Source organism: Taeniopygia guttata, chromosome 2 (assembly GCF_048771995.1).
Source record: "Taeniopygia guttata chromosome 2, bTaeGut7.mat, whole genome shotgun sequence".
Taxonomy (NCBI): domain Eukaryota; kingdom Metazoa; phylum Chordata; class Aves; order Passeriformes; family Estrildidae; genus Taeniopygia; species Taeniopygia guttata.
This window is the reverse complement of record NC_133026.1, coordinates 79,874,713-79,901,052: the sequence shown is the minus strand read 5'-3', so window position 1 is coordinate 79,901,052 and position 26,340 is coordinate 79,874,713. Positions and strand designations below refer to the sequence as shown.

At 39.0% G+C, this 26,340-nt stretch overlaps 1 protein-coding gene across 10 annotated transcripts in view; it reads right to left on the bottom strand.

Moving 5' to 3' along the window:
• CTNND2 (catenin delta 2) overlaps positions 1-26,340 on the bottom strand; it is a 667,938-nt gene that overhangs the window by 94,011 nt on the left and 547,587 nt on the right. For all 10 annotated transcript variants that reach the window (XM_072924313.1, XM_072924314.1, XM_072924306.1 and 7 more), the window contains 2 exons: positions 7,452-7,569; positions 4,230-4,415 (listed from right to left, as the gene is read on the bottom strand). In XM_072924313.1, coding sequence (XP_072780414.1) covers positions 4,230-4,415; positions 7,452-7,569 — 304 coding nt within the window. The remainder of the gene's footprint in view (positions 1-4,229; positions 4,416-7,451; positions 7,570-26,340) is intronic.

Here is a 26,340-nt window from a genome sequence, read left to right as displayed (position 1 = left end):
TATTTCTGAGCAAGAATGTATTGGTAACACAGCCTTTCATCCTTAATTACAGTTCACATTATTGGTTAAACTCAGGACCTGCCACAAATGCTCTGTTTCTGTGCTTATTAGCTTGGTATGGCTTGGTAGAAGATGAACATACTTGGTAAAACACTGGTCTCACCACATGAAAAGACGTATCTGGTGGGTTTATTTATTTTTTATGCTTTTTGAAATATTATTGCCTTAAACCTTCTATTTCACATAGATAGAAGAATTTATAGGCCATTTAGCAAGCATGATAAAGAGGTGGGCCAGTCAATTCTTAATGATATATAACTTGAAATGTTGCTCTTACACACCTTAAGGCTTCTGACAGAAGGTGAAAAAGGTCAGGCTCATTTCAGAAGTGTCACTTCCAATCAAAAAACAGACTTTGGGCTAGATTCTGGTTTGACAAGAATGATCACAAAAGGGGAACTTGAGATGAGCATGAAGCCAAGAAATCAACCTGTTTCTCTTAGAGAATAAAGGAAAAGAAGTGAAATTGCACCACATGTATACATAATGGGCCACGTAACAAGAAATACAATAAGGATTAATAACAACTCCCTGGAGGTTTTTTTTTTTTTTTTTTAACTGAAGTTGCACCATACACCTGATTTGCCCTAACTGCTTTTTGTCATCATTCTAATTTCTCATACATGTCAAAGTATAAACCTGTGAGCAGTGAGCATGCCAGCTGCACGAACAACATTTCCAGCAGTGGAAGAATCTGTTTCCATTTGAAGAGTAGCACAATACATGGCAGAGAGGTTGATATCTACAAGGTCCTAGTCAGAGATGAAGGGAATGAAGCTGGAGAGCTTACTGGAGTGAGGGTTCAATACCAGCTGATCACAGGTAAGCAGCAGAGAAAAACTAACAAAACAGCAAAGAATTACGGTCCTAGAAGTTTGAGACAGAAGCCAAGTGAGTTTCACTTATTTTTTCCTGAGGCCTTAGCAGAAGTTTTGCTTGCTGTGTTTCCAACCAGTGCTGTACCTATACTTTACCACAAACCTTCAGAAGGTTTGGGCCTCTTCTAACATTTAATTTGTGCAACAAACGAGATGCCTCAAGAACCTCTCTCAACTCTGGCAAAACGATTGTGTGCTCTTTTAATACCACCCACCTTTATTCCGAAATGTGAAGAACACTTGTTTCCTGTGATCCTAAGGGAACTGCTTAAGTAAAGCAATTTGAAAGGTGCCATTAGACATATGATCTGAACAAAGACACATCTCTTACTTGATTCCAAGATGCACAGAAGGTGCCATTATAGACAACTGATAGACAACTGATGTCATTAATAAAAAATAAATTCCAGTTTGTTCTTGAAAGGCCATTGAAAGAAGCTACATTTTATACTATCACTCAATCCTGTTTTTTCTTTCAAGTAATTTACATGTGACTACACCTGAAACATTACTTAGAAAAACTTGAATACTCCCTAAATCATAAAACAAAGAAATTAACTTGTACTTTCACTGTAGGAAAATTCATGAGAAAGTGACTTTAATATCAAGCTTCTCCTGTTTTATGGATTAAGAAAAAAACTCCCCTGCTCTGTGAGGATTTTTTTAAGTACAGAAAACTGCATCTTCATCCATTCTTTGTTTAAAATTATACATCTGTTTTTCTTTTGCAACTATGATAGTTTTGCTACTTTTTTACTAACACTTTTATCCAAAAATTAAAGACTACCTCATAAATGCACAAATGGAGCTCAAGAAAATACACACAATAATTAAGAAACTAAGTTACAGCAATAGGGTAATAGGAAAATTTCAAAACTGCATTCACTAAAATCTGAACCATTTCCCCCCACACTGTTTTGTACATTTTATATTCTGAGAAGGACTGAAACAGCAATTTTGTTTACCCAAAAATCCCACAGGCTGCCAAAAAAGGGAAAAAAACCCTATACCCTGCATACATATCTTCAGGAGACGTAAAATGTAGCAACCATAGGCTGGATATGACTCCTCTGTACTGAGGTGTTACAACTGACAGAGATGTGCCTGTGCCCTGGGCTTTGCCTGAAAAGACAAAACTCTCAAGTATTAAAGGAACCACAAAGACAAAGAAGCAGAAGGAACGTGTCTTTTTACACAATTGGGCAACTATGTCCACACTGGACAAGCACCTCTGAACATACTCCTGTACAAACGGACAAAAAAGTTACATTTACCCTTATCACAGTTTGAGTTATTTTATGCTATTAATCTAAATGCGGTTACATAAAAAATATTGCTTTTCTTTTCCATTTTTGAGGGTAAGTTGGGAGAGCTGTTTCTGGCACAGTGATCTTGCTGCTATTGTTTTTAGTGGCACTCCAGTTAATTTGATAATATATTAACTTGATAATATACTTTAAATCATTTGAAATGTTCAACAACAGTTGAGGATTATGGGGTGAAAATAACCTGCAGAAGGCTCACAAGGGCCCTTTAAAATTCCTGAACTGAATAATATCCACATGTGAGACCCTGAATATGGCAAGATGAAGTGGATTTAAAGGAAATTAGATGAAATAAGAAACCACCATTAGAAAAATGTTTCTAATACTTGTAATACAAAGCAGTCCTGTGTACAACAGAATCAGTTCTGGAAAGAGTAAATTTATGTTCTTGCCACAGAAAAGCCTAGTGATCATAAACCCAAAAATATGCATGTAGTTTTATTACTCTTTGGATTTAAAAGAGTATATGAAAGTCTTCCATGAGGCCAACACTAACAGCTCAGAGGAGGCCTTTACCATGCAACATGCTGATAATGAGCACTCATTGAAACAGACAAAAAATATCCAAGAGCAGGCAATAGCATGCACATTGTAAAGGCGATCGGCCAAAAGAGCTCAGATCTTTGATCTGGAGGAGCAAAAAAAGTTCTTAAGGGAACCCTCGCAGTACAGAGAGACCCTATGGGAATACTGAAGCAGTCAACAGTACAGAGTTAAAAGTATGACTCTCTGATCCAAAAGTCACAGAAGAAATAGAAGAGGAAGACTTAAAAAAACCTTTAGATAGTGTGTGCATGTGTTAGTAAACAGAGCATCAAAGAGCAAGCCAAGTTGCAGTGTGATGCATGCATACACCAAACACGCTATTCTTTGCTCCTGCCCTTTGAATAACTGAAAACACAGTGTGTGAGAATTGTTAATTCAGTAACAGGGATGATGACTACTTCATGGGGTAAAATTAGTTTGCTTCAACACTTCTAATCTCACTGTAGCCTAACTCAAGAATCCCAACAAAAGGCCGTAACAAATTCAAGTTATCTGATGATAGGGTGTTTAACCACAACACAATTTGGCTTTAGGAACTCAGGAATCTTTTCAGTACTGGTTGACATAATTTATTCCCCTGTGCACTTAATTGCTTACTCAAAAATATTTTCTTTGAGCAATCTAAAACAGAAATAAACTACAATGCAAAAAAGTGAGTAAGTGTAGGAAGAGGTGGAAAACTACTGCTGCCAGCACAGGCTGTCTGAAAAAGCCCATAAATCAGTAGCCATTCTTATTGCTATTTGCTGTGTGTACAGATACAACAGTGTATTTCTCTGTAATATAATTTTCAGTATTCTCCAAATTATAAGTTCTTAATGGAATAAAAAAGGAGAAAAATACACTCTAAAAATCAACCCACCCAAAAATATACCCTGTCAAACAACTTGAGGAAGCAATCAAGACTTTGCTTTTCAATTTTTCTTTGGCAACATTAAATATATCAACATTTAACATTTACTCGTATTACTTGATTCAGTCCTGTACAGCTTTCTCTCAATGTGTAGAGACAAGGTACAAGACTAACTTTGAAGCAAATAAGTGTATATATACAAGCCTGATGTTTGTTTGCATTAAAGCCTCGTGGTTCTGTGGAAGTACAGTGTAAAGTATATGCAGATTACACTTTTCATTAGAAATGGCCTCCTTTCAAAGAGCATTTTACAGTATTTATGGCATTCATAGTGTACCCATGAGTACAGTTTCCAGGTGCACCACATAATGTACAATTTCTCAAGCAAACATATTTTATTACTCTAGAGTCATATTCTACTTTACGCTCTCAGCTAATTAACAAGGACAACAGTTTTGTATATTATGCATCATGCATTTAATTTCTAGTTCAGTGCATTAATTATTTATATTTTAAATTATGGGCACTTCAACTACTCACAACACAGCTGCAAATAACTTTCATTACCTGATCTTGTGATTTCTTTTTCTTCTTTTTCTTCCCCCAGCACCCTGAACTCTCTGCATCTTTTCCATTGGCATCACCACAGAGTAATCCATCAAGTTCATCTGTTCCCATCTGCTGTCCCTGAGATGTTTCTGCAGCTAGCCTGTATGAGAGGTTCCTCAAAATGCACACACAGTTTTCAACGGTCTGAAAAGTATGTCAAAAAGAAAAATACAGAAAACAAAACCAGAAAAAGATTAAAATTCTCCCCTTGCTCACTCTGAATACAAAGCAGAAGGAATTTCATCTATCTTTGCATGTGCATTTTCTCAGCACACTTCTTATGTGCACATTTCTGAGTGCTCCCCAGTTAATCATAGGTTAAGAGATTCAGAAATTTTTATGGTAACAAATCAGTAGTCTTCTTGACAATACTTTTTGGTGAGTTTCTTTATTGTTCTGAATTTCATGAGCCCCATGTGAAACAGATGTCAAGGTAAAAAGTGATCAAGAGAACCTGAACACTCCAAATGTCAGGAAACTCCCACCTCAGTGAACAGAAAATGCTACAAACAAAAAATGGCAATAGATCCTGGGTTTTGTCCTTTTAAAACCAGAAATAACCTTTTTTTCTGGTGAAAATTCTATGTAAATTGCCATAAAATAGGGATCTGAGTTCCATTTCACAAGTACTTGTGGCATAAATAGATGATGTTTCTCCAGTCCCAGAAGTAGAAGTAGAAATCTGTCTTGCAGCTTTTACGCTTCTAGCCAGGCTGCCGACAGATACCTTGTGTGCAGCCTTTCCCTTTCATCCATTTATCCTCCTAATAGGTTGAGCCTTCTGTAGAAGATGCAAGCAGGAATCCATAAATGGATGAGACCCAGAGGAGGAAAATTCACTTGTAATTCAACCTAATTTCTCCAAGTCTAAAAGAAGTTCAGTTTAGACGTGAAACCTACTCATTTAGTTGGTTCAATTTGGTTTGACTATCCCTAATAAGAAGGTTATGAGCTTAATTTTCTGCACACAAGAAGAGCATGGTTAAAAAAGCCATTCTCTATCTATTTTTATTTATTTCAACTGTTCCTAATGCTCTATGGAGATAAAAAGCAATAGTAACTACATTTCAGCTCTTTTGCTCCATTAACCCGGAATGGAATAGCTCTACCATATTCTGCCATATTCACCAGTGAGGCAAACAGATGGGGCTTGGTTTACTTTCACATATGGCATGAGCTTCTGCCAGGTATGCACTCAGCACACTATTCTTGTGATGACACAAAGCTCCAGAGGTGACATCGAATTCAGATTCATCTATACAGGAAAATTTATACATCTGTTTTTTAACATAGATGAAATGTCACAATTTTGCAATACACTTGTACTAATTTGAAATTTCTGCCAAATATATAAACACATGTGGAAATATGTATGTGTGTGTGTCTGTGTCTAGAAAATGTTCTCAGTGCACCTTTCATAGCTGAAAACTTTGCAAACATTACAGTGACCATAATTATTTTTCAAAATTTGCTGCCTCTTTAGTTTTTTTTTTTTTTTTTTAACATGAATTTTATTCACTTTTGGTATAGTATGCTGAAGTTGAAGCTTTGCATTTGTTGATTAGAATACTAAACTCTAATTTTCCTTTTAAGAAATCAGTTTTTGCATTTAAAATTCTCATTTTGTGGAAAACATAAGCTGAGCCATCATGAGGACAATTAAACTAAAATTTACCTTAAACTAAAAACTGATAAGCCAACTTCCAAGGCTCAAATTCAATCAACACCTTCTCTATTAAGGTGAACTCCTACAAGCCAAGAAAGCTGGTTCTAACCACACAGCTGGACAAACTTCACTCCTCCTTGACTTTCAAGATCCTTGAATTCCTTATTCTATTCTATGTTTCATCATGAGGGGGCTAAGTATAAGCTCACTAGTTTTTCTACTCTAGCTACTTTTAAGCTACTCTGAAGCGAATGAAGTTAAAAACACCCCTGTGTTTGGGGGCTGCTCTGCAGGAAGTGGGGTAGTGGGGGCTGGCAACAGCCAAGTTTCCCCCAAACCCTGCTGTCAGGCATTGTGCCTGCCTTGTGGGTTGGTATCCTTTGAGCATCCCTCTACTAAACTTCTATTAATGGAAATTTGGTTACAGGGTAATGGATTGTGAGATTTTTTGGGTGTTTTGAGGATTGTTTTTTCTTTTCTTAAAAAAAAACCAAAGCCATGCTGTTAGCCCAGCACCTCATGCTATGAACCTCTCTTAATTCGTCTCTCTGTCCCCAGAATTCACAGGCAAATTTCACCTATTTGAGTCAGATGGTAACCAAAGACTCCTGGAGAATCTTCCTCTCAAATCTATAAACCCATGGGGGTCCACAGACAACTCTGTGAAGAATTATTTGGAAATACAAGCCCAGTGAGCTTTGAAACCTTGCTGCATAAAAGGCTGCTCTCCTGAAATTCCTAGCGGTTTCCAAATGGACCAAGGTTGCCCTAGAGCAGCAGCTGTAATTAATTTAGCACTGTATACTGAAAGCAAAAGAAACTGTCCCTTTTCTTCTTCTCTGGAATACTTTAATGCATTACAAATCTTCAATTTGTAAATGCTTGGAGTCTTTATAATTAGGGAGTGCCTTTCACCTCTGGAGAAGCTTGTTCATATCCTAGCATTTTAAGAGAAGCAAAGTTGACATAATGAGGCATCTTAACACAGTTGTTATTGAAAGTATTCATTGATCCTCTTCAAAGAAGAAATAACGTTGGTTTTACTGCAAAACTGCCTATTAACTGCCCAATAATTTTTTTGCTTGTTTGCCATCTAAGCCTACCTCACTCTCATTAGCTCTCATACTGGATACTAAGAATCAATTTTAAGGTAAAACTGGCAAAGCAATGTAAGGAACTTTACATGGAATATGATATATTTGCTCTTCTTAAACCAGTATCACATTTTTTCCTTCAATAATTCAATAGAGAGGATGACATGCCTACCTGTGCACAATACACAGGCACAAATACAATGCTTAGCACACTAAAATAATAAAATAATTTTTTTCCTGCTGAGCACTTCTGCAAAGCTCAACAGAAAAAAAAAAAAGGAAAAAGTTGGCTATATTATGCTTTGCTAAGACATTCCTCACAATGCATTAAAAAAAGAATATAATGAAAAATTGCCTATTTATAGTCCCCATGTACCCTGAATACCTGTATTTGCTGCTGAAAAGACAAAGATGACAAACCTTACTATCAATTTCACTGCTCCCCAGAGCAGACTGGATCACGTACAGCAAAGCATCTGTCAGGCCATCACACTCCCTCATTCTTCTACGGGCCTCCTCTCCAGCAGAGCTGACATTCCTGCAAGGCAACAGCAAGGGTCACTATCTCCACGGCTCCCTGCCCACCGCCCGCCTGAACCCTTCTCACAGACAGATAAAACATTTTCTTTCTTCCTCTCATCACTTCAGAGCTGTGAATAATGGAGACAGCTGCGAATGAGCTCAGGAAATGTAACGCAGAGAGGAACAAATGGAAGACATCAGTTCCTCCATAGGATGGGGCTGAGTGGCCCAGCAGCATGCACCCACCTGCATAGGGAGACTCATGGCCCACTAAAATTTGGAGAAGGGCTGATAATTGCCTTCCTTCCTTCCTGCCCCTCCTCTCCCCTCCTTTCCCCTCCCCTCCTTCCCTCCTTTTTAAAATATGCATATGCACATATAAACCAGGATTTAAAAAGTCTAGAAGTTTTGCCAAACACATCTCCTAGGAATTGAAGATCCCAGTTGTTAGGGTTCTTAACTTGAGAGAAAAATATTATCAGAGCGTAATATAAAACACCTGCTGTTCCTTGCTTCTCATTTTACAGCAGTGTTTCCTTTTCTCTTTCATTTTGAGAGAACATTAATGCCTCAATCTTCTCTTTACGTAGTTTATTTTACATTGCAAAACTTAAGGCCTCAGATTATTATAATAATATTGTAATTCTTGTGTTCCTTAGATGGGGTCATATGGCCTTCTGAACACATTTATACAAATCCAATTAAAACAAAATTCACTGCATAACATATTGTGTCATAAAGTTCAAAGTACTGATGCACAAAGAAACAAATAAGTATGAATGAGCATTTACAAACAGAATCTATATTTGCTAACATCAAGTCTCCCAGAGAAAAACTGCATGCAAATTTGCATAACAAGTTTGATTTGGAAATGGGTGAATTAGCAATCTCAAGAAGGGGATAAAACTTTTCAGAGTCTCCTTCAGTAGGTGAAGATAAGCCTTTGGTGATGTGGCTTGTCTGTAGCTCTTCTCTCCCCACTACTAATGTTTATACAAAGAAAGAACATAAGAAACACACACATCAGACCTGTGTATTCAATGCTAATGTGTGGAAATGGAAGGGAGGACATTGGCCCTTGAATTTGGGAAGAAGGCAAGGCACTTTCTATCTTTTATACCATTTTCAATGACCTCTTCATTAAAAGTGGAAAAAGCACAGGAATCTTGGGAAGGTGGAACAAATTTCAGAGGGAGGAAGATGAGAGGACTTAGGGCTACATTTTCTGTCTATTCTTTTTCTGCTCTATCTACTTCATCCTGTTCTGCCTCCTGAGAATCTAAAAAACCCCACCATTTTCATTCCCTCAAAGCAACAAAGACTCTTATAACTGGACAATCCCCCAGCCCTTCCAGTGCAGGTTCCTAATTGACTCTGCCCCCTAAACATATGATTTACCATCTAGACTTGCATCCCCACATAGTCCTAATTTGTGCTGCTCTCCCACACACAAACTGGCCCAATTAATTCAATACTGCTCCCTTCACCCCAGCAGACAGCTTGACAGAAAACATATAGCCCCGGAGCACTAGAATGAATTCTTGTATCTCTCTAGCAAACAAATTCACTCTCCTTGAAACCCCTCATTTTTTTTTGCCACATTACACATCAGAAGCCTGCCCTTCATAACAGCTTGCAAGTTTTGTGTTGTCTGGTTCCTCTGGTCCCTGAACTCCAATGCCTCCACCTCTCCCTCTCTCTGCCGCTACAAGATCATCAGGTGAGGGGTTTTCCTCCACTTCATGGGGGAACTTTCTTCTGTGACCTAGGAAGTAGAGTCTGGACAACATCAATTGGAAAAACTCTCTCCCTTTGAAGTGATGGAAACTTCTGACTTACCTTTGTGTGGCAGAAATAAGAAAGTAAAAATATAGAGCATGTTTTTCCCCAAACAGTGCCTGTGCCCTATATTTGCAGGGCTGGGGACTCCACCTAAAGTAGAACAAACCACCCCCTTTTAAAGGCAAGAGCTCCACTGATATTCCAAAAGGGAAGCACATGTAGGAAAACCAGAATCATGGATTCATGGAAAAGCTCATTGTGGGGTATATAGTGAGGACAAGATTATTTGACTTCTTTCTGAAATTTCATTCTCTTACCCTCTAGGCAGATAAAGTCAGCAGTAGGTAGATAAATATAGATGGAGAGAGGGTATTGAGGCACTGGTGCAGGTTACCCAAAGAAGTTGCAGATGTCCCATTCCTGGCTAGTGTTCAAGGCCAGGCTGGATGGGGGCTTTGAGCAATCTGGTCTAGTGGAAGATGTTGCTGTACATGGTAAGGTGTTAAAATTCAATAGTTTTTAAGATGCCTTCCAACCCAACCATTTTATGATCCTATGACTCTATGATGAAGAAAGAAAGCCCTACAAGAGAAACTGCACAAATTATAATAGAAGGATGCTGAGGAAGAGCTCTCAGCACAACTTTGCACCTTTCTTTGCACCACTACAAAAAACAAACAAACAAACAAACAAACAAAAAAAAAAAACCCACCCTGAAATATTCCTGAATCCTTTTAAACAGAGATAGATCTTCAAGTCTGTACTAGAGTAATGTGTCCAGGCTTTTTTATATACTGAGTGCAAGCTTTCAAAATAGACTGATTTAGACACCAGTAGAAAGAGATATAGTCTCCCTGATCTTCTCATTGAGGTGATTTTTCCTTCTCTCTATCACAGCCAACTGCACATCACCTTGACTGTCCAAAACCTGCAGAGACTGTCAGCCTCTCAGCTCCTCTCCAAGTTCACCAGAAACTCCTCCTCACCAAGACAGCAATGTAGACAACCTTATAGTCCCTGAGCTGTGAACTATCTGCCTCATTCACTTCCAGCAAACAAAGAATATGAGGGCTTTGCACAAAGCAATACAGACACACCAGGGGCACATCTTGCACAGACAGTGCATTTCCTGGCTCTGTATGGAGGAGCTGTCGAATTGGGTTCTTCTTTTTATCATTCTTTCTCATTATGCTCCAATTGCTCCTGTAATCAAGAGATGGATATTCTGAATTCCCATGACTGCCTTTCCTTTTCTTACAAAAGTCACTGTTTACTTTCTGCACTGACTCATAGCTACTACAGCCCTCACCAAGATATGGTGCATTTATTTACACGGGAAATAGCTGAAAAACAAAACAAATCTAAACCTTGCATCAGCGTTTTGGCATAAACAATCAGTTGATTATTTTCCAGTAAGTACACCCCAATATCTAGCTAGTCTCATGTCACCTCTACTGAAGTAATCACTGTTAATCATTCACAGATCATTCACAGAGGGTCTTTAATATCACCATGGTCAGGCTATGTAGTTCTGCAAAAGAGAAACAAGTTCCAGATTAAATGAGTGGTCAAAGAAAACATGTTGTCGTCTTAATTTTACTTCTCATCATGGACATGCTGTAGCAGTCAATGCGACAGGGAATAAAACATGATTTGTCATTTATAATGTACAGGTCGCTGGGAAGATGTTAAATTGGAACATTAGTAGTATCTACTGATAGTAAGATGTCCCACTAAGTCAGTGCATTATTTTTGCACTGTCATTTCTCAAACAGGTGAAACCATGTTTTCTGGATGTGTTACAGGATGTGGAGATACGATGCACAAGTTTTCAGGGAAAAAATACTTCTCCATTCTAAATGCAGCCCAGCTTGATCACTCTGTATCTTTTAATTCTTTGTGTCAACTCTACTCCTGGTATATGTGAACCATAGACTGTCATTTTGAATCTAACAGGGCAAGGAGTCCTTCAGCCTGCCATAAACCAGTAAAATGAATTTCAAATAGAATCCAGTCACACAGGAATACCATGAATACAGAGGTGTGAAGAATAACTCTCAGTTTAATTAGAAGTTCCTGGTTAGACCTCTAAAACCCAGTTAATGTAAACATCTTTTTCTCATGACAGGAACACTACGAACAGATACTCAGAGCAAGAGCTCAGATCCATGGCTCATCAAACTGCTTTTCTGAGCAAATGGCAGATCGACTTTGCTAATTACCTAGGAATGGAATTAAAATAATCCAGCTTCAGTTTCGTGGGAAAATGTGCCAACTATCATAACATCACCTGAAAACTATTATCAGGCATGATCCTCCATACCTAGGGCATGTCAATTCAAGGCTCTAGGGATATGAAGGGTGTGTTATAAGGATTGCACTGTGCAGAACACACCTGACTCCTGTCAGTTGTGACTTGTTATTAGTTATTCAATTTATTATTTTTTTGATTTGATTTTTTTATTTTGATTTTGATTTAGTTATTCAATGCAATTGTCATTGTCATGCTTTGAGGTAGGGGAAGATGGGTGTTGCCAAGCAATTTCTTTCTGGTTTAGGGTCATTTTCCATACACTCATACAAACAGTGGCAGCTTCAGAGCAATGTCCTTATGATTCTAGGATAACTAAAATCATCTGCCTTATACAGGGGACAGATACGGATTTCTATGGAAAGATCATCCAGAAGGCAAGCCACCTCTGTCTGGATATGGGAATATTTAGCAAGTTGTCGACACTACTCTCAGTGGCAGTTTTATCCATCTCAAAGACAAAATTAAAGCATCTGCACCTGCCCTTCCTAAGCATGCTTGGGTCTCGCCAAGTAGTATGACCTTCCCTGTAGCAGCTACCAGTCTGCAGATTGCAGATCTCATTACAGTCATGCCAGATAATGGCTGAAAACAAACAATCTACACTTAGCAAAGGTGAAATTGAGACAGGTATTCCTCAAAGCCCCATGATAAAAAGAGAAAGTATGTTTAATATCTAGCATATGTAATATTTTTGCCATGGACTGATGTAAGAGAGAACAGACACAGGAAGGATAATATCCTAAATTAGCTGGAAAGCACAAGTTACCTTCAGCATGAAACTTCAGGGGCCTTCCAAGTATATAATTATTCCAAGAAGTTTTGTGTAAGAGGGACTAATCATAAAAGCCTCAATCTTTTTCATCTTTCTACATGTTATAATAGTCACTATAAAAAGATTTTTCACAGCAAGGGGGAAAGGTTTACATAAATCAAGAACTACACCAACGCCATTAAAATTATAGCAACTGTTATTATGTTTACCTGAGGATACCTAGCAAGGGAAAAACCCTCAGAATACTGAATTACAACTGGCACACTAGATAATTTTCTTTAAATTAAAAACCCAAACAAACAATACCCCACCCTGAAACTGACCTCCTCTAGATGTGTTCTTTTATATGCTACCTGTTTCTGCTTCTGGCTGATTGAGCATTTCTCCTTCAGGGACCAAGCCTTGTCTCTGGGGCAAGCTCCCCAGTCCCATCAGATGGCGCCCTGGTGATGATCCTCTGAGCTGGCCTGCCATGTAACACATGATCCCCTAAGAGCTATTGCTTTATCTGCACACTCCCAGTTGTTTCTGTCAGCATTCAGGCTCTTTGCTGCAAGGGTCTATTACAGTGACACAGACAGCAAAATGAGCAATTAAGACCATGCATGTATCCATCAAGTGTGCCCAGCGTTGTCAGCAGACCTGTGCAACCATACAATTTGAGGGACTTTTTATAGTGGAGTAGACCTCAAGTCACATTGGCTTATCTGTAAATACTCAGTGCAGCCTTTGGACATGAAATAAATAGGTTGGCTGTAGTAGTTCTGGTTACTACTCTAACTTTTACACAAATTCTGATTATTTATCATTTGTACAGTAAGACTTTTAAAAATCACCTCTTACTGCTGAAAACTAAACAGGCTGATAAGACTAGCTATTTCTCAGACAAAATAGAAATTTAAACAAGGCAGTGAGACAAAACCTAAGAAAACACAAGATGATTCATTCTTCATTATTAAGAGTTTTTAAGTGTTAGGTTTTCAGTGATTATAAAATTAGCTTATAGTTTGGAAGTAAAAAATAAATTAAAATAGATTTTTCAGTCACTGCCACAGATATCCCTTTAATTCTTCCTGATTTGAATGACAGTTCAGTGCAGTATCACCAAAATCAGTAAGATTTCTTCTTGCTAAGTATTCTTAGCCCCACTTAAAGCTTTCTTTATCTATAAACGGCTGTCAGAATTTAGCAATCCTGCATGTGGACTAAGAATAACATAGGTTTTGGAGAAAACTGTCTTGTATTAATTTAGAATAGCTCAACTGCAGTTAAAGAAAATCATTCTATATCAACAAGGAATTTAGCCTAAATGAGATCTCTCTCTCTCTCATAGGTATCACTTTCACTTTAAAAGAATACTTTGCAATTAGACAACCATCTGACAGTCTAATGTGGATACAGTCTTGGTTATTAACCTTTCTTTCAAATGCTATGACAATGTTATTTAGCTTTGGTTATTCAGTTGTACCTGTTGTTTCCAAAGCATCAGAGGAATCAGGCTACCAAGTCAAGCACTCAACAGTGCTGCTGTTTACTGCTGTGCTTCTGAATGTCCAATCCTAAGGCTAAATGCATTGTTTTTAATGACTGCTCTGCGTGATCTGTGAAGCAGTTGAGTCCCAAAAGAATTTTTTGCTATTTTGATAGTTTTGAAAGATACACAATAAGAAAACACGTGAATTGCAATAAACATCTTAAAAGAAACTGTCTCTCTAAGACAAACCCAAAACCACCTTGAATTTTCTGGCATGAATAATTTTGATAAGATTTCATGGTATAATCAACCATAGCTTCATCTGAAAAAAAAAAATTCTAACTACCCCTCTCCTCTTTTGCTGTGTTTTTATTTGATGTGTAATTCTATTTAACTACAATACACAGAATTAGACATAGTGTATTGAGGGAATCTTTTAAATTATGGTATAAAAAAAATCCTACCTGCATCAAATTTCTGTTTTGCATCAATTTTTTATTTTCTGATATTTAATTTCTATGACATGTAATATTTAGCTTCATAAAAATCACTGCACTCATTCATGCTGATCTGTTTATACAGCTTTTAATACACTACCCATTCATTCAGTACAAGCTGAAATATTGTGTCACTTACTGCCCTTGTGAAAACCTGCTGTGGTAGACTCTGATGGTCATAATGGGAATAGTTTAAATATGTCAGGGTCAAGACACTTTTCTCCATTTACAATTATCTTGTTGCTAAATGGAGCTCTAGATGTGTTGAAGACTACAAGAATGTAAATACAACAGCATCAGCTTTTGATGATCCAACATTAAATACCAGCATCAGGCACTTCTGTCCTACAGAGGACTCTGCAGCTCTTACTCCTGGCATGGACTGAAGAGCAACAGGACAGATTTGTGGAGAAAGATGGCACTGAGGCAGACAAATGCAGGTATCACTCCCCCCCGCCCCCTCCCCCGCCAACACGCGGTGAAACACTTACGTGGCCAGTGGGAGCATGCCCTGAGGAAGTATTACTGGTCTCATTTAGTATTTCTTTCCTGGCTACCTACTCTAGTCACTGTGAAAACTCAAAATTACTGTGTCAGATGCTTCAGCATTGGAAAGTAGTCAAAATATTTTCATTTTTCTATTCAGCTTGTTATCTTATTCAGAACAAAACTGATCAGACATAAATGGTTTTCAATGAACCTCATTCTACCTATTGTGTTTCAGGTTATTTTCTTCAAATGCTTATATATTGGTCTGTTTTGATGTTCTTAATTGCCTTTCTCTGCATTAACTATTCAAGCAATCTCTGAAGTATTACAATTCAGATTATCTGTACATTACTACGTCTACTCTTCTTCTCCACTAAAAGATGAAGCCTCTATTTGTCCTGTTTATGACTGTGGGAAAGTCTTTGACTTGCATGAGCTGCCCCAGCAAAAATACCTTCCAAAGAATAAAATATCCCCTCTTTTATTTTTTGTAGGCTACAGTCTCAGGAAAAACTTGGCATTATGACTGCATTCTTAAGAACAATTGAAAAGAAGCAGATGAAATGCTTTAGAGTTTGGAGTAAGCATCAAAGAAATATACTATCTGTAAAAGGCAGTAATTTACTGTGTCTAAAATATTATTCTGAATGTACCAGCATGCTTTACACTGCTGAGATCTCTTTATAAAATTGTTTGAATGTTATTTCTATAATATAATTTTAGCTGTAAAGAAAAATCACTCTCCTTTAGTCAAAAGCTGGGGAAAGGATTTTCCTTTGTACCTGAAACTTGGAAAAGGAATTTAGCCAACTTCTCACAGTGTGTGAAGTTTCTTGTCATCCTTTGATGTATTTGAAGAAGAACTAGTACTAACAAACAAACAAACAAACAAACAAACAAAGAAACAAAAGTCTTAGTTTTGACAGCTCTTTCCCCTTGACTTAATCCCAGTGTAGCTCTAGTGCTTTTCAGGAATACATGCAAGCCTCTTTTCTATGCACTCAGAAATATTTCAGTGCCTGAGTTGGTCATGACAAAAGTGCAACTTCAGAAACAAACATGCGCCAAAATACATTCCTGACCTGGAATTTCAGGTTTTACCTGAAATTGGTTAGTACTAGTGGGCATGTTCTACCTACAGAAGACATATTTGACTGTAGTAATAGAAAAGGACCAGACCACCACATAAAATTAATAGTTATTAAAAATATAATCATGATCTTTTTCTAGCAGACCAGTTTGCTTATTTAATGAAACTTCTAAACAACAACAAAAACAAAATCTAAGAAAAAGTTTCACAAGTATAGTTTCAGTAATCAGAAAATAACCCACCCAAATCTAAGAGCAAAACCTACGACAAACAGACTTTGGGTTACATTTTTTTTGAAGTTTATTTGCTAAATATCTTGCAGTCTTAAAATACTAATTTGTGCATCCTTTCTCCCCTCTCTCAAGTAATGATGAACTCAGTACTAGAGATTTGGTATCCTCTGGAGCCATCCTCTGCTCCATTCTAATAAGGCATTTAGAACTGGGTCTCCAGCACACCCAGAAGTCTTTGTGTAAAGAATGTCATTGCACTAGCTCTTAAAAGCAATAAAGGCAGTGATTTGAAGCCCAATATCTCTGCATTAAAACTTTCTCAGTCATTTGAGTGTCTTGCATTGCAGTGAGTCCTGCTGTCCCTAAATTCTCTTAACTGACTACTATGAAAGAAAAAAGTGCTTTAATGCATAAATTGTAGGTTCCTGTCTTGGTCTCCTTTGTGGCTCACACACACAAATGGAACAGTAAGAAGTTAGTTTGCCAGAAAAACCAGCCCATTTAAATATCTAGTGAATGTCTGTTACATGGAAAACAGTCCATATTTCCAATCAGTTTGTACCTGATTCAGGTATAAACCCAGTAATTTTACATTTCCAAATAAACAGACACTTTGAAAGGTTGGGAAGCTGAAATGAGTCCTCCGAGTTTGATGATAAAGGGATGTGAATGCATTTCTAGGCAAACATGAAAGCTAAATCTTGAAAAAAAAAAAAAAAAAAATAGAGCTTATTCCAGACATAGCAACTCAGGAGAGCATCTGTATGAGGAAAAACTACTTTAAAACATGGGACAGGATACCATGACACTATCATTTTGGTTTCTCACTCTGTTAAAACAATTATTCTACTTGGGCTAGATGACAGCTTAGATGTGACTTTCTAGTTCTATAAATATGAGAATAAATAATGGTATTAGAGATGAATTTTGGATTCCATTTTGACAAAAGATTCTACTTTTTATGCTCTGATTTTCATTTTTCCATTGGGTATGCTGATTTTAAAGTTTACACTGTTGTTACTAAACCAAACCTGAAAGTTTTGGACGAGGTATTACAACATATTTCATACTCTTTTTATATACTTTGGTAGACAAGCTCAGTAAGTCTGTTTGCCTCTGCCCTTAAGTTTGAAACATTAAAAACATTATCAGGAATGCAGTTCTTCTCAGGTCTTATAAATCAAAGTACTGGAAAGTTATTCTGCTCTCTTGCTTTGGTTTTAGAACTCAGTGAAAAAGATAATCGCAAAATAAGACCAGAAACAATGTAAATAGGTATATTTAACAAAGTTACCACTCTAAAAATTCTATGAATAAAGATTAGGTTCCAGAGAAAACACAAGCAATATGCAATCCTATCAAGCTGGAGGAAAAAGCAAATAGGATCGTGATTACTCAAGTAAGATGATTCCCTTAATCTACAAAGCAATCTCCCTGGCACATCTGAGTTGCAAGTGCCTTCCTGCATCTATTTTGCAGTCTTGAAAAGCCATTATCAGTGCAGTGCCTTGAGAAAAAGGAGGGTAAATCAGCTTTGGTTGTTGACTAATCAGATGAGCACAACTATTACAACACCAATCAGTTAATAAGATTATTACCTTCATCTCTTTTTGATCATCTACTTAGAAATTTTAATACAGAGGATAAGAAGTCACAAAGCAGAACACTTATTAGAGTATCAGAAGTATGAAATGCTGCTCTGAAACAAATTAAGTTAGAGCACAGCACAGCAAAGTAGAAGACATGCTTTTCATTTGTGTGATTGCCCATGTTCTAAGTGAATTTCTCTGGCTGGAGTCTCTCTCCAAATCTGAGAAGTGTCTTTCTCCCCTACCAAACTAAAAATCTTTAGAAATGCTGCTGATTTGCCATTTTTCCCTGTTCTAAGCTAGTTTGTAGTATGTACGTTCTTTTACTGTCATAATCCTGTCACTTTTACCAGCTCCTCCTTCTGAATTTTCAGTTAGGCATCTCAAAATTAATTTATTATTTGCTCATATTATTTCTTTCTAGTCACATAATTAAACTATACTGTTCCTGTGAAACTGCATTTTCTTATTTCTAGAACATCTCTACCCTCAATTTTGTTTTCTTTATGCTTTAACTTCATTAAAGACATCAAGGTATCTATGCTGCTTCCCAGTAATAGCATCTCAGGGTACTATGAATTTTTGAGCTAAATACCTGCAAAAAATCTCATTATCATAAATTGCCTAATTCTAAAAAAAATATAATGTGATGAATAATAAATTACAATTCTTACGCTTTGTCCAAATGTACTGTCAGCATAAGAAATAAATATGTATGTTCGTGTCCTATTTTCATGACAGTTAACCTGATATTGCCAGTGAGCATCCTACCTCAAATTATGTTGCATCATCCCATCTCCAAATGGCTTTATGTGTACACTGAGGGATGGTGAAAGAGCTGACCCTCTTGAGTGCCCTTCAGCCTAATGAGTCACTGTGCATCACTGCTGCTTAGCACCATGCTCTAACCAACTGAGCTAATCTCAGGGCCAACCTGTGAAAAAAGAAGGGGATCAGTCTACCACAACTCTATTTACCACCACCTAGTCCATGCCATACAGAACAATGAACAAACTCTGCTGTGAGGGTTACTGTCCATGCTCTGCACCCCTTCAGCTGATATCCCAGGGATGGCATCTGAAAACCTGGATCTTCTGCCTCAACAAACTTCTTACAACTCTACAAAAACTGCCCTGTTTTGATGCCTGACTCTCTTTTATGCCACAGGAACTGCTCAGGAGGCAGATATGACTTACAGTAACAGATTTAATTTTTCCCTTTTCATTTTAACACATACCCTTTGAATCAATTTGCTCATTCCTGTTAAACTAAATGCCAAATTCAAACTTTGCATTGGTGGCTTAAGGGGCTTGTGAAACTCTTGCATGTGTAGCAGACTCTCTACTTTGTTATTTGCTTGGCCTTGAATTATACTATTCTGGTTCAGATATTTCCCCCTCCCATCTACAAAGACATGCATGTAACACATTACTGTATTTGTCTAATTCTGATTCCTCCTATAAATTTCACCATAACACTTGTATGCCATGTAAGAAGAGGATACCTCACCCTCAACCTTTTCTCTCCCCCAAAACTATAGTTTGCAGGAGCTGTATGTATCTGATTGAGTGAAGTTTTCTGCAGAATCATTGTCTCCTTTCTCTCGTGATGCACCTTTGTCCATCCTATTTCCATCAAGTTTAACCTTACGTAAGAGGACATGTACATAGATACATGCTTCTTGGGCCAAGAGACAGAATGTATTGTGTTCTAGAAACCCACAATTCACCAACAATAAAAAAAAGAGTGGGGGAAAAATTATGCAAACTGAATACCCAGAAAAAGTTGAGAGCTGGTTTCAAGTACAAAATTACTGGTGGTGTGACAAACTTCAGCCTCGGTCTGTAGTTAATTATTCCTACGCTGAGGAATTTCTGCAGTTGCTTTTACTTTTCAGTTGACAATAAGAATTCCCTGAGCAAGAGATACTCAGCACCATCCCTACTTGCTGCCATGTGACCTGCTTTTACAACAAACCTCTCCTCTAACAGTGCTCTGACTGCAGCGGTGCTGTGCAGAGGAAAAGAATCATCTTCTGTATGCTTCATTTGCCAGTCAGACCAAATTAGTAGAAAGATAATTACAGCTTATAAAGGTGCCTGTTCTTTTGTGAATAAACACTCATTCTAATTTTGTAATTATTATTTTACCATTCTCAGTTAATTGTCAGTTACTCGAAAACATAGTTTCCTCTGAAACAGTGCAAACACAATTTCCTGAATTACAGTGAAATTTCCTGTATTAGGTATAAAGATTGCAAATTACTTAATAGAACTTTAGGAAGCTTAGTACTTATTTCCCAGCTCAGAGAAGATTTCCATTGCCAAAACCTTGCTGAAATAAATATGTTAGTACCAAATATGAGAGCATTTTTATCTCCTTTCTTAGAAGGTGGCTCTGGTAAAATGACACTCCATCAAGATAGTAAGCGTATGAATTGAGTATTGCAATATTCCAGTTCCTTGTTCTTGAGTTATCTTTCTGCCCAGAGCAGATTGTCTCCACGTCCCTCCTCTGGACTTGCTCAAATAGGCCCATGACCTTCTGATTTTGGGGGCGCCAGAGCTGGATGCAGCACTCCAGCTGCTCTCTCAGGAGAGTAGTGCAGGAGAGCCACCTCCCTCCCTTTCCTGGCTATGCTGCTTTTGATGCAGCCCAGGATACTGGGCTGTAAGCACACACTCTTGGCTCATGTCCAGCTTTTCAACCACCAGAACTCCCAAGTGTTTCTTGGCAGGGCTGTTCTCAGTGGCTTCTCCCAGTCTGCACTCACCTCTGTGATTGCCCTGACCCAGGTGCGGCACCTTGCTGTTTTGACTTAACTTCATGAGGTTCTCATGGGTCCACTTCTCAAGTTTGTTCGGGTCTCCTCTGAATGAGGCCCCTTCCTTCTGTTGTGTCAGCTACACTGCTCAGCTTCACATCATCTGCAAACTTACTGAGGGTGCACTTGATCACTGATATTGAAGAGCCCGAAGACAAAGCCTTGAGTGGCACCATTCATCACCAGTCTCCCCCTAAAGACAGAGCCACTGACCACAACTCTCTGTCTGCATCCATCCAGCCACCATGTGAGGCAGAGGTATTGGAGGGGCCTCCGCTGGGGCTCACCCTCTCCTGCTTATGCAATCAGAATCAGATAGTGATTGCACTTTGCTGGGCACAAGTACCACTCCCTGTATCCTTGGGCTCTAGCAGCAAGTGTCTCTGATCACAGCTCTGGGAACTTCTTAGCTGTATAAAACCATCAGGGTTTAGGAAGGAGAGAATTGCACACCCACACTTCAGAAACACCCCTGACACCAATGGGTGCCACTGAACACTTCAGGAACATTAATATGGACTCTTCTACTGGAGGAAGCTTTGGAAAAGTTATGCAGTATTTATCCTGCACTAACTTCCTCTGGAGACACAGAATCTATCCTGAGAGTATTCACTGGGAGAATTACTGAGAAACAATGATTCTTTGCCTTCTGCTATTCCACAGTGTAGTCAAATCCCTAAGACAAAACTCTTGGTAGTAATCCATACCCGGCTTCAATTTAATCTGCTTAATCTGCCTACTTCTCACCAAACATATCTTCACTCTTCCCTCACCACTTTACCTAAAATGTTGCTTTCAGTATCATGGTATTAAGCCACACAACATCACTGTCATCCATGTCATTTGTTCTCTTGACAATCTCCATGGAAAGCAGCACCCTGGCAGATGGAAAACACAAACTTCAGTGTTTTCCCACACTTCTGGATATGTGCTGGGCTTCTCCAAATCCTTTGTGGGCTGGGCAGTGGTACTGCTGTGATGGCTGCAGCCAAAGCCACTAATATGCATGTAAGTGAATGCCTGAAATTCAATCCACACCATGAAATATTTTCTCAAAACAAACCTAATTAAACTGAGCTGTTAAACATTCCTAATTCAGGCAGCAAAACCTCATACACCTGTCTTTGCTATCCTTTATAGCCTCCTACAGGAATCTCATCATGACTATCAATATGCCTCCTGCCCTCTTTCCCCAGATAAAAGCTATACCACTTAGGTCTTCAATTTACACATTTATATCCGAAAGTCCACTTGGAAACTCGCCCTATAACCTGTCTCGGAAGATTCAGGCAGTCTGCTAGGCTGTAAACTTGATTTACAAACCTGCCCTGTTAACTGAACAAAACATGACAGCCAAAAAAAAAAAAATAGCAATGCCAGAGAAGTTGACCACTACTATAACACCAGAAAGAACAGCAGTAACAAGTATAAACTCTCAAAGTTTACTTTAAAGATTAAGTGCAACCATCTTTATTTATTTAGACCAATGGTGAAGTCACTCTGAACAAACAGCAGAAAGTTCTATAAATACTTCAGTATAGAAGTTCAGAGAGCTCCAAAAAAATATGGCAATATCAATGAGATTGAAAAATAAGACCTAAATATCCCAAAGCTGTATTAGTTGGGTAAAGTGATTAACAAAAAAATCTACTGTGCTTCGTCTATGTCCAGTTCTTCAAAAATTGTAGTATTAATATTTTGCATAGAATTTTAAAGTTTGGTTGCAATTTCAAGGGCAATTAACTGAATTTAGAGACTTACAAATGGCAAGACACTGTGAATGTAATGGTCAATACTTTTTCTCTGCAATTTCAGTCCGATGTAAAAAATAAAAAAAGCAGCTTGCACCTGCAATTCTGAAAGTGTTTATTTAAATTAACATTAATTTAAAATGTCCAATATTGTAACTGCACATATCAATTTAAAGTACCATCAAAATATCACTTATTTGCTTATTTATTACGAGAACCCAAATTAACACTTACTAGCCTATGTGACCATAATTGAAAAAATATTTTCAGATACAAATCCTTCTCAAGCTGTTTGGCTGACATTTGAAAGTAATCATACTTGCAATTGCTAATCAGCTCATCGTTGTAACATGCTTTACAGACCATTACAGTTAGAAAGTCAAGCACTGAAAGCTCACATAATACCTAAATTAAGTTTGCTTCTGCATCCTTCATGTAACCCCCTTTAACAGAATGGTTGTGATATGTTGTTTACAGTAACTTTTCACCCCCGTAGGAATCTCTGTGTGTGAAGGAATCCACCACACACAATGGATTTATTTGATGTGAATGACAGTTTCACTTAGGAGGGTTTGTTGGGATTGTTTTCCATTAGCCTGCTCACCTCTGTCAGCAAGTGCTCCATGATCAATGCAAGGGAAGATGAATAATGGCCCTGACATGAAAAAGGAGGCAAGGGAATTTTGTTCTTTTCCAGATTTTGTCTCAGAGCTTGTACTTCCCGTATTCCCAGTTTTCCAGGGGCTTGATTTGAAACTTAAGAGCAAATAATGCTGCTGGAGTCATTCACATAATATTAGATTTGCTGGTTGGAAGAACCATTGGGAAGTAATCAGAGTCCAACCTGCTGCCTATGGAAGGATTATCAAGACCAGATAGGGTCAGCAGTTTTGCTGAAGAGCCTTGAAGTGATCAAGGGATGGACATTCCACCATCTCTCTGTTCCAGTGTTGCACTGCCTACCTGCTAAAGAGCAACATCCAATCTGAACTGTGCAGCTTTTGTCAGGATTTACAGCCTGTGCTAATAAAACAATAGGAATAGTATATTTCATCAGCACTCTCCTTTCATCCACATGGACAAACACTTTATCACAGAAGGCAATCACGCTCACTAAACATGATTTGCCAGTGGTAAATCCATGCTGACTGTTCCTCCATCATATGCTTTGAAATGGATTATAAAAAGTCACAGTTTGTTTTTTTTTCTTGTGGTTTCTGTAATAAAGGTGATCCTCAGACTATTTCTGTTCTCCTAAAAGCCAAATTTTTAGCCTTTCTCTAGTTCTCAGTACCTCCCTGAAACACCATGTGATAGATGCCCCACAATTGCACAAATCAGCTTATTTTGCAATACCCTTGGGTAAATTCCATCCAGTGTCATGGATCCAAATACATACAAACACACACACATATATGTACATTCTTCAAATAGCCCTTATCCTGCTGATGTCCATGGCTGCTTCTTCTTGATCGTCTTAAAATACACTGTAATGTACAGGAGTCCAGGAGCAGGATTTGCCTGATAAAACTGTGGCACAACAGATGCTGAGTTCTTCAGTCTTTTCCCTTTTATCCATCACTAATTTGTCTTCCCCGTACATTAATGGACTTCTATTTTCTCAACTTCTTTCTCCTTTTAGGATACATATGCCTGTAAAATCCCCTGCTGTGAACCTTTATATCCCAAGTTACCCCACACTGTTGATCTCCATTTTATCTCCAAATGCAGCTTTTCATATTCCTTTGTTGTTCTGCTTCCATTCTGGTTTCTTCTTGTGCTTCAGGAGACTTTCTGTTTACCACCGAGTGGTTCTGCCATAATTTTCAGTTTTCCTGTATAGCAGCATTATTTGCTCTTAAGTTCCCAGCAAGCTGATTGCTTTTTGTTTGGTGGTTTGGTTGGGTTTGGGGATTTTTGTTTGTTTGTTTTTGGTTTGGTTTTGTTTTTTTTTTAAATTCATGCCCACCTTTCTCCTCTGAAATGGATTCACAAAGGATTCAAAATCCATGGAGTGTGTGACTGCCATGGATGTCTTGATGCTGCGGTCAGGAGGAATGATCAAATACCTATGCAGGTACGTTTAACAACCAAACTTCAACTTGGAAGTATGCCACTAGAGTTGAGAATAAAAACCTAAATGTATAGTACAGGCCCACAGGATGTTGATATCAAATGAAATAGTCTGTACTGCTGGCTGAACATGCTGATGTGAACCTGCTGCAGGGCACACATACCCAGTGCTGCAAGTTACCTTCCACTTGCACTGCCAACATCATTCCTATTTCCTGCCTGGGTATCAAGGACTGCAACAGGAGTACTGCTTCAGGTGAGACAGTAGCAGGAACTGTGCTGAGGCCCCTAACTTCATTTCACACTAACTGTGAAAAAAGCAGAGTAAACTTCCAAATGGCATCTGCTGGAAACCATTCTCATTGCAGATATTAAACATGAACAAATATTTATTATTCATTGTTGCAGCTTCTTTGAGAGAAAGAGGACATGAGTTATGAGATTTGAGCTACTCCAGTCTAGGCCTCAGATTTGGGCCTTGTGGGCCTTCAAGCCTCTGACGCAGTTAGAAATTCAGAGCTTGTTGCGCAGATAGAAATAGTCTTAAGGTGTGATAGGGACCACTGGGTTGTCTGGGTGTGAATTAGTATAGGTTTTATAGTGTAAGGTGTAGGCCGTTTTAAGGAAAAGGTAAACAATGTTAGCCTACCAATCAGAGTGTCTTTGTTTTTGTAAACTATGTAGAAGCTTATATAAACTACCACGTTATCTTGAATAAACGGAGAACGCTTGATTAACCACATTGGTTCAGACCTGCGTTTGTCTTGTCCAGCTTTCCGTTTTTCTGAGATTCCCTGGCTTCTAGTGGCGCCCGACCAGGGACTCAAGAGGCTCCGAAAAGGCTCCCAAATTACTTTTAGAGTAACGGGGAGCCGAGTTTGAGTCGCGCGACGAAAATACAGGTCCAAATCGCCTCATGGCGACGGGGCCGGGATCCCAAATTCACTTTTTGTGAACGGCGGATCAAGTGGAAACGGAGCAGAAGTCTCCAAACTCCGAATTGGGCCGTTTCCCAACGGGAGGAAAAAGACTTTTCGCATTTGTTGTTTGTTTGCAAGAGTCCGTTGGAGCAGTGGGAAAACCTCGGCGTTCACAAGGGACCCGAACGGCGGGTGTGGACGTGGCCGGGGCCGGGAAGCTGGAGCGGGATGGCCGCCTTGCCGAAGAAAAGCGAGAGCGAGGCAACCCGCGGAGGTTGGAGGTAAGCCGCGGAGAGAGAGAGAGGGTGAAAGTTCACCATGGATGGGGATCTGCAGGCTTCCATGCGGCTTCTCTTTCATATTCTCTCAAAGAGAGCTGAAAAAGTTAAAGAAGCCGGTTTGGAACAGTTGGTTCTGTGGGCAAGAAGCAAAGGCAAGCTGCAAAAGCCTTCGCTGATTTTTAGTAAAGTCGAATGGCAAAAGCTGGGAGAGCTGCTTTGGGACGCAGTGATAGAGGGCGGAGAAGAGAGAGAAGCAGTGCTGGCCCCTCGCCCCCCCGCAGCAGCGGCGGCGGCAGCAGTGGCAGCGACGCGCAGGTGCAGAAGCGCGGCCCGGCGGTACCTGGCGGCGGCAAACAGCCCGGCACGGCTCGGGGGGGCCGGGCACAGCCCTGCTAGCGGGATCGCAGAGACAGTTACACAGACAACAGCAGCGCAGACCCCCACCCTAGGCAGCCCCCACCCCACCACGGTGGCGCTGCGCTGCCCATTTCCTCCAAGCTCCGATTCCAATGACTCAGGGTCAGACCCCTCTGTTGTCAATTGTAGCAGGAACAAGCGATCACAAAACAAGATACAAAGGCAAGAAAAAGTTACAAAAAGCCCTTCCTTGTTCCTTGTGGAACGGGTTGGCAGAACTAAGGCAACGGGCTGTGGTGGAGAGCAGCAGGGTGCGGCGGTGAGCACCGGCCAGCCGCCCG